General features: G+C 48.0%; 1 protein-coding gene across 9 annotated transcripts; it reads left to right on the plus strand.

The window, feature by feature from the left end:
* The first annotated feature begins 232 nt into the window (after positions 1-232).
* On the plus strand, positions 233-8,771 carry LOC109439581 (patr class I histocompatibility antigen, A-2 alpha chain-like). Of its 9 annotated transcripts, XR_016020373.1 has the most exons (9): positions 233-387; positions 613-882; positions 1,129-1,404; positions 2,328-2,603; positions 2,721-2,834; positions 3,276-3,308; positions 3,403-3,498; positions 7,566-7,774; positions 8,151-8,771. XR_016020373.1 is itself a non-coding variant. In XM_088795889.1 (8 exons), the coding sequence occupies exons 1-7, from the start codon at positions 324-326 to the stop codon at positions 3,465-3,467; spliced, it is 1,098 nt and encodes a 365-aa protein (XP_088652015.1). In that variant the 5' UTR covers positions 233-323; the 3' UTR covers positions 3,468-3,498; positions 7,566-8,771. The 9 variants fall into 9 exon arrangements, 8 of the variants coding, with proteins under 8 accessions (XP_088652015.1, XP_074188756.2, XP_088652013.1 ...); XM_088795889.1 differs by having other exon boundaries at positions 7,566-8,771; XM_074332655.2 differs by having other exon boundaries at positions 3,451-3,498; positions 7,566-8,771.
* The last annotated feature ends 293 nt before the right edge of the window (positions 8,772-9,064 follow it).

Genomic DNA, 9,064 nt, shown 5'->3' on the forward strand with positions numbered 1-9,064 from the left:
AATGTGACAAAGAGCTCCCCATGCCGGAGGAGGGGTCAGAGCAAAGTCTCAGGTCCCCGAGCCTGATGGCTCTCAGGGTCTCAGGCCCCAGGGCGATGTCGGAGGCTAGCAACCAAGAATTGGGGATTCCCCATCTCCCCATGGTTTCACTTCTCCCTCTCACAACCTGTGTCAGGTCGTTCTTCCTGGACACAAATGATGCTTCTCTAGGTCTCGGTCCCATTGGTTTCTAGAGAAGCCAATCAGCTTCACCGCGGTTCCGGGTTTTAAAGTCTTCACCGACCCGCGGAACTCATTTTCCCCAGACCCTCAGGGTCTGGGTCATGGGGCTCCGAACGCTGCTCTTGCTGTTCTCTGCGGCCCTGACCCTGACCGAGACCTGGGCGGGTGAGTACGAGGTCGGGAGGGAACGACATCTGCGGGGGAGGAACGAGAGGGCAGTCGAGTGGGGACGCAGGACCCCGGGGAAGGCGCGTCACCTCTGTGTCGCCTCGCCCCTTTTCCGTGGGACGAGCCCCCTCGCCCCTTCCCTCTTCCCGGCCCATCGCCCTCGGACCCGGCACCCGCGCCGGGAGGAGGGTCGCCTGAGTCTCAGCCCCTCCCTGTCCCCAGGCTCCCACTCCCTGAGATATCTCCATTCCGCTGTGTCCCGGCCCGGCCGCGGGGAGGCCCTCTACATCTCGGTCGGCTACGTGGACGACACGCAGTTCCTGCGGTTCGAGAGCGACGCGGTGCGTCCGAAGGTGGAGCCGCGCGCGCCATGGGTGGAGCAGGAGGGACCGCAATTTTGGGAAGCTCAGACTGAGATCGCCAAGGTCCACGCCCAGACTTTGCGGTCGAACCTGGAGACGGCCCGGGGCTACTACAACCAGAGCGAGTCAGGTGAGCGACGCGGGCCCGGGTCGCAGGTCACGACCCGTCTCCCCCTTGGAGGAGCCAGCGTCTCCCCTACTTTCCGGGCCCGAGATTCACCCCCAGGCTAGGAAGAGCCCGCGGGAATTTACTCGGATTTTGTTTTCAATTTAGGCAGAAAAGGGATCTGACCAAAAGAGCGATTGCTCTCGGGTTTTAAACTACGTGGGCGGGGCGCGGCCAAGTGGGCGGGGCTGACCGCGGGTGCTGGGCCAGGGTCTCACACCTTCCAGTGGACTTCTGGCTGCGACGTGGGGTCGGATGGGCGCTTCCTCCGCGGTTATGAGCAGTTCGCCTACGACGGCGCCGACTACATCGCCTTGAACGAGGACCTGCGCTCCTGGACCGCGGCGGACACGGTGGCTCACATCACCCGGCGCAAATGGGAGGCGGCCGGGTTAGCTGAGCGCTACCGGGCATACCTGGAGAGGGAGTGTGTGGAGTGGCTTCGCAGGTACCTGGAGAACGGGAAGGAAACGCTGCAGCGCGCAGGTACCAGGGGCTGGGGGGGAAACCGCCCGGATCTCCGCTCAGGCAGAGTCTGTACCTCCAGCTGGCCCAACCCAAAGGGGAGAAAAATGGGATCGACAGCAGAATTTTCCACCCTCCCCTGGGATCTGAGGACGAGGATTTCGAAGGGTTTTCAAATCCTGTACCTTGAGTGGCACGCCCAAAAGCCCCATCGTCCTCTTAGGACATTGAAGGAATCCAGTCTCTCCAGAGATGGAACAGACCTCTGAAATAATATGATTTTTTTGACTTTGGCCATAGCCTTGGGCAGTACTAGGTGACTTGTGCTCCCTGCCCCACGCCCAACTTCACTGGAGGTCTGACTCCATGTTTTTTTCATCACTCTGCCTCCACCAAAGTCAGGATCAAAAGTTTCTGTTATCTCACCCAGAGACCTGGAACCTCCTACCTAGGTGTCTTACCCTGACTCTAGTATTTTATGTCGACTGGACAAAATAATTTTCTAGGTAGTCCGCTAAAAAGAGGGTTTATTGGGGGGGGGGGGGATGGAAAAAGCAAAACCATCGCAGCTCTGTGAGAACGTGCACTCCCCCAGCCAGCAGCCCACGTGCAACTTTCCACCCCTCTCCCAAAATGGCCCCTATATTTGTATCCCCCATCCCCAGGAAGTTAGAACCATAAAGTTTTAACAGGAAGTCAGGACTTCAGGACTAGAGAGTAACAGGAAGACCAGCTCCTTCCATAGACCTCTTAAAGTGCCAGTTTCCTTTTATCATTTCCAAGGAGTAGAGAGGGTTATCTCAGATCCCAGTCCAGTCTGAAATGAGTTTTGCACACTTTGCGCCCCCAACTGTCCTCTCCATCCTTAGGATTGTCACATGAGTGCTGTTTCAGTAGCCCATAGGAGGTAATACAAAGTTCCTAAAATTTCTTACCCTTCTCAGATCCCCCAAAGACACACATGACCCACCATCGCACCTCTGACCATGACGTCACCCTGAGGTGCTGGGCCCTGGGCTTCTACCCTGCGGAGATCACCCTGACCTGGCAGCGTGATGGGGAGGACCTGACCCAGGACACAGAGTTCGTGGAGACGAGGCCTGCGGGGGACGGGACCTTCCAGAAGTGGGCAGCTGTCGTGGTGCCTTCTGGAGAGGAGCAGAGATACACGTGCCATGTGCAGCACAAGGGGCTGCCCGAGCCCCTGACCCTGAGATGGGGTACGGAGGGGGCCGGGGGCACAGAGCCTCTTCTCAGGGAAAGCAGGGGCCTCTGGAGGACATCAGGTCGGGGCTGAGGCCTGGGGGTCTGGGCCCTCACCTTCCCTTCCCTTCCAGAGCCGCCTCCTCAGGCCGCCATCCCCGCTGGCATGGTGGTGGGCATCATTGCTGGGCTGGTCCTCCTTGGAGCTGCGGTCACTGGAGCTGTGCTGTGGAGGAGGAAGCGCTCAGGTAGGGAAGGGGCGGGACTGAGGTGTCTTGTCCCACTGGGGGTTTCAAGCCCCAGGTAGACATGTGTGAGGCCTCATTAGTGGGTAGGACCATCCACACACGTGTGCTTTCCCAGTCTAGGGCCCTATTTGCTAACACTTACTCTTTATTAAAGCACGTGTGAAAATGAGGGACAGATTTATCACCTTGATGATTCTGATGATAGGGACCTGATTCTCAATAGTCACAGGTCAGAGGGGAGGGTCCCTGCTGAGGACAGACCTCCAGGAGGGTGGTTGGTCCAGTCCCCACACATGTACTTTCCTCAGGTTTCCTGATCCTGCCGTGGGTCTGTAGTCACAGTTCTGGAAACTTCTCTGGGGTCCATGACTAGGGTGTTCCTTTAGGACCTCATGGTCCTGCCTCCTTCCTGGCTTCTCACGTGATGTTTTCTTCCTGCAGGTGGAAAAGGAGGGAACTACGCTCAGGCTGCAGGTGAGTATGGAGGAGGGTGATCCCTGAGACCCTTGGGACAGTGTAGATGGAAGCCCTTGGGGGAGCTCACACACCCCCATAATTCCTCCTTTAGCCACATCTGCTGTGGGCTCTGACCACGTCCTGTTTTGTTCTCCCCCAGGCAGTGACAGTGCCTAGGGCTCTGATGTGTCCCTCACGGCTTCTAGAGGTGAGACCTGGAGGCCTGAAGTGGGGGGGGGGGGGGGGCGGAGGGGCAGGACTGGGTACTGAGGATTCTTTGGGACAGTTTGAACATGTGGTGGTCTGTTGAGAATGTAATCACTTATGTGATTGACCTGCATTTGTTCGTAACTATTTTCTTTCCCAGTGTGAGGCAGCTGCCTTGTGTGGGACTGAGTGATGCGAGATTTGTTCAGGTCCCCACTTTGTGACTTCAGGATTCCCTGACTTTCTTTCTGCAGCTGATACCTGAACGTGTGTTCCAATTATTATAATGTGAGGCGGTGGGGAGACTTGCCCACCCCCGTCTGCCATGACCTGACCTCACACACACCATCATACACATTGTACACATTAAGTATGTACGTTCTTTGTATATCAGTGATATCTCAGTAAAGCTATTTAAAAAATAATTTCATTTTAAAAACTGTGTTTTGAAATTGGCTGGTTGCTTCTTAATTTAACTGTTACTATTTGAGATCATATGTTCGATTGACGAAGTGCTTGTAATTGTTATGTATTTTATTTTTTCAAAATAAATGATTCATTCTACTTTCTGATAAAATATAATGTTGTTAAAATCTTAGTGTGAGCAGTTCAGCATTCAATTCATTATGTGTAACCCTGTCTTACAGAAGCTGTGTGTACAATGAAGCTTACAGTGAGCGTATCAATGAAAAGTGAACGCTGATCTTGAGTTCCTAAATTACAAACTAAAAGGACATTTTACCAACCGTAACAATCTTCTCCTTTCATGCTAAACTAGCTTGTGGTCGAATGAATGACACATGTGTACAGGTTTGGGTTTGGACATAAGTTTTCAACTCCTTTAGGTAAAGAGCAAGAAACAGTTGCTGAATCAAATGCTAAGAGGATGTTTAGTTTTGCAAGAAACTGCTAAGCCTTCTTCCAGAGTCGCTGGACCATTTTGCACTCCCATCAGCAATGAAGGAGAGTTCCTGTTGCTCCACATCCTCTTGGCATTTGGTGTCAGTGTTCTGGATTTGGGCCAGTAGGTGTGACGATAACTCCTTGTTTTAATTTGCACTTCCCTGATGACATATATGATGTGGAGCATTTTTCATATGCTTACTTAACATCTGTAGGTCATCTTTGGTGAGGTGTCGAGGTCTTTGGCCCATTGTGTGTGTGTGTGTCTTGTGTGTGTGTGTATGTGTATGATTTTATTCTTATTTTTAAAAATAATTAAAAAATTTTTTCAATTGCAGTTGACATACGATATTAGTTTCAGGTTTACAAAGTAGTGATTACACATTTGTATAACTTATGAAGTAAGTGATCACCCTGATAAATCTAGTACCCATCTGACATGATACATAGTTATTACAATATTATTGACTATGTTCCTTATGCTGTACCCTACATCTGCATGACTATTTTGTAACTACCGATTTGTACTTCTTAATCCCTTCCCCCTTTTCACCCATTTTCCCAACTCCCTCCCACTTGGAACCTTTGGCATTTTAATTATGTTGTGTTAAGTGTGGGGCCTCTTTGGGTTCATCTTGTTTGAGACTCTGGGCTTGTATATCTATTTCCTTCACCAGATTAGGGGAGTTTTCAGTCATTATTTCTTTAAATAGGTTTTCAATTTCTTGCTCTCCTCTTCTCCTTCTGGTACCCCTATGATGCAAATGTTGTTACATTTGATGTTCTCCTAGAGGCCACTTAAACTATCCTCATTTTTTTGGATACTTTTCACTTTTTGCTGTTTTGATTGGGTGTTTTCTACTTCCCTATCTTTCAAATTGCTAATTCAATCCTATGTTTCATCTAATCTGTTGTTGATTCCCTCTAATATACAGAGGGTGCCAAAAAATGTATACACATTTTAAGAAAGGAAAAAACTATTAAAATTGTAATACTTAGTATATACCGATAACAAAAGATGAATACAAGTCATGTGTATACATTTTTTTTGGCACCCCCAGTATTCTTTATTTCAGTTATTGTATTCTTCATTTCTTACTGGTTCTTTTTCATGTTTTCTATCTCCTTTGTTATGTTTCCTATCTCTTTGTTGAAGTTCTCTATGAGATCACTGAACATCCTTATAACCAGTGTTTGGACCTCTGTGTCTGATAGATTGTCTCCATTTTGTTTAGTTCTATTTCTGAAGCTTTGTTCTGTTCTTTCATTTGCAACAGATTTCGTCTTCTTTTTTGGCTGCTTCCCTGTGTTTGTTTCTGTGTCTTAGGTAAGGCTGCTCTGTCTCCTGGTCTTGGTAGAGTGGCCTTAGGTAATAGGTGGCCTGTGTAGCCCAGTGGCACAGTCTCACTTGTTACCTGAGCCAGGTGCTGCAGGTGTGTCCCCTGTGGGTTGTGTGTGCCCTCCTGTTGTAGTTGAGCCTTGGTTGGTGTTTGCATGTTGATGGGAGGGATTGACCCTCGGGCTGATTGTGAGGACTGCCTGTGCCTACAATGGAGGAGCTCTTGTGGAGGGGCTGACCCTATGGAGCAGGATTTACTTTACCAGGTCTCTGGGGGTCTGCTCTGTGTGCCACGTGTCATCCACAGAGGCAGCTGGGTAGTGCTCTGGCTTCGTCCACCTCTTGGGAGGGGTCCTTCTGCAGGGCAAGTTCAGCCATAGGCAGTGCCCTGCTTGGGGCCACCTGAAATGAGCCACAAAGCAATCTATAAATGGCTATCTGTGCTGGGTTTGGAGGTGCCTACAAGGTACCAAGCCTTGAACCAAGGCTGGCTGCCACCAATGCCGGGTTTGGGGCTGCTCAGCAAGAAGTATGGGCCATGCTGAGGCCAGATGCTGTTGTTTGGGGTTGAGATTTTAAGAAAGTCCATAGCATGAGCCAAGACAGGTAGTTTGTGTGGAAAAGCAATGGATGTGGCTTGGGTGGGCCCACAATTTGGGTGGGGCGGTTTCTCAGGGAATCATTTGGGTGGGTGAAAGTTGTTAGCCAGATTGATGGACTAAGCTATGGCATCCTATTAAGTATGCACACTGGAAGGTAGAAGGGCTCAGGAAGAACGTTTCCCCTCCAGCCCTCATCCTGAAGCCAGAAATCTCATTTTCTCTCTTATCTCCCTGGCACCTTTTGAGCTGCTGCCCCAATGCTGGAGCTCAGAGAGAGTGAGTCCATTAGCGAGTAAGTCCATGCACAGTCCCTTTAAGAGGAATGCCTGGGCCAGCAGCCACCCTCTGTCTCACTAAGCCACAATCTCTGCTGGTTTTCACAGCCAGAAGTTATGGGGACTTTTCTCCCTAGCATTGGAACCCCGGGCTGTGGATCCTGGTGTGGGGTTGGGACTCCTCACTTTTCAAAGAAGACCTCCGCAGCCAAGATCTCCCTCCCAATTTTTAAATACCACACATGGACATTGGACCTGCCCATTCTGTGTCTCCACCCCTCCTACCAGTCTGGAGGTAGCTTCTTCTGTATATCCTTAGTTGTAGGGCTTCTGTTCAGTTAGACTTCAGGTAATTTTCAGTGATGGTTGTTCTATAGTTTAGTTGTAATTTTAATGTGGTCGTGAGAGGATACAAGCACAGTGTTTACTTACTCCACCATCTTGACTGGAAATCTCATTTTTAACATTCTTAAATAAATTTGAAAATTCTAAGAAAAAATAAAGATAGTTATTGTAAAGTATTTGATCTAGCTACTATGTGTTTTCAACTTTGTTGTCGTTTATTGTAGGGAACATTGTTATTAAATGTATCTGTAATAAAAAACTTAAAAATATGGTTGTATTTCCTTTCTCTGGCTCAAATTTTTAATCATGACTTTCCAAAAGTGAACTTTAAAGCATGAAAAAAAAAAAAATCACATGAAAGAAGCATTTGATTTACAATATCCTGAAACAGTATTTCATTGTAATTTTTATATGTGTGTAAATTCTCTGACACTCCTCCCTTCCAGAGGTGGAGTAATGTCCTTCTTTTGAGTGGGCTGTACTTAGTGACTCACTTCTAACTGATGTAAGGCTATTGTAATGGTGTGTAACTCAGTCTAGGGCATAAAACTCACTGCAGCTTCCATCTTGGTGTCTCTCTCTCTCTTTTATCACTTGCTCTTAGGGAAGAAGCTGCCTTATGGAAAAGTCCCCACGGTTAGGAACTGAGGCCTCCTGGGACCATCCAGGAAGGAAATGAGGCCCCTTCCAACAGCCCTGAGTGAGCCGTGTTCCATGCGAGTCCTCCAGCCCCAGTCAAGCCTTCAGATGACGCAGCCCTGGCTGACAACTTGACTGCAACTTTGAGAGAGGCCCTGAGCCAGAAGCGCTCAGGTAAACCTCTCCTGCATTCTTGATCCTGGGAAAGTGTGGGAGATAATACACATTTGTTGTTTTGAGGTACTAATTTTTGGATAATTTGTTACGCTGCCATACATGATAAATACAGTGTCCAAAGAGAGAATGAATTATTGCACTTTTTCACTTGCTCTAAAATAATTATATTAAACATGTTATTTGGTTTTAAGATTTTGAGAAGAATTTTCATGGCTAATAGACAAGATTTATTTATTACCATACACAACAATCTATTTGAACTTCAATTTCCAACAATGCCCCAATTAAACTTAGGTAGAACAGGTTGTGCTAGGCTGACGCTACGCTTGCTCATAATAACCACCGTTGTTATTCACTCTCCAATTATTCAAAGAAACACTAAAGTAGGTGCTACCGGGAAGGGATTTTGCAGAGGTATCTGAAGGCCCAAATCAGTTGACCTTAAGGTAAGGGGGCTATGTTGGGTGGAATTGCCTTAATCAGGTGAGTGCTGATTGGGGTTTCTCCTGGGCAAAGATTCAAAGTGTGAGAGGGGTTCAATGTGAGGCATTTCTCTACTGGGGGCTTTGAAAATGAAGGGCCACATGGGAAAGCTGCTGATGGACACTAGGGGTTGGGAGCACCCTTCCCATGGCTCCTCACTGACAGCTGTCAAAGAAACAGGGACCTCAGACCTACAAGTGGAGAAAACTGAATTCTGCTCACAGCTCTCTGTAAGGTGGGAGGAAGAGCCTGAGCTCAGGATGAGGACACGGCTTTGTGACACCCTGTCCAGAGATCCCATCCACACCGGGCCTGGATTTATGACTAAGGAACTGTGAGCAAATAAGTGGGTGTTGTTTTGAGCCACTAAGTTGTAATTTCTTACGCAGCAATAGAAAACTAACACAGAGACTCAACTGTGCAACAAATAAGCACACAGCATTTTTTCCACTGGAATGAATTTATAAACTGACATGTATACTAGTTGTATGAAATAAAATCTTTCCTAACATTTTTGTTTTTTAGTTTATGGTTTTTACGTGATATAATTAAATTTTAATGCAATCATCATTATTTCATTCATTCATCCATTCAACAACAATTAATACCTACCATGAATCAGGAATGGTTTTATGTATTGGAAATACAATTTTGACCTAAGTAGCCCAAAGCACCTGTGCACATGTGCTTTATAGTCTAGAAGCTTCCCAGAGTGAGATGGAGCACTGGAATCTTTTAAGTGAAGAAATGACACATCCTACTCATATTAGCAATATCGCTGACCTCTGTGGGGAGAATATCCCA

The sequence above is a fragment of the Rhinolophus sinicus genome, chromosome 2 (genome assembly GCF_057876585.1).
Source record: "Rhinolophus sinicus isolate RSI-liver-muscle chromosome 2, RSI-T2T, whole genome shotgun sequence".
Lineage (NCBI taxonomy): Eukaryota > Metazoa > Chordata > Mammalia > Chiroptera > Rhinolophidae > Rhinolophus > Rhinolophus sinicus.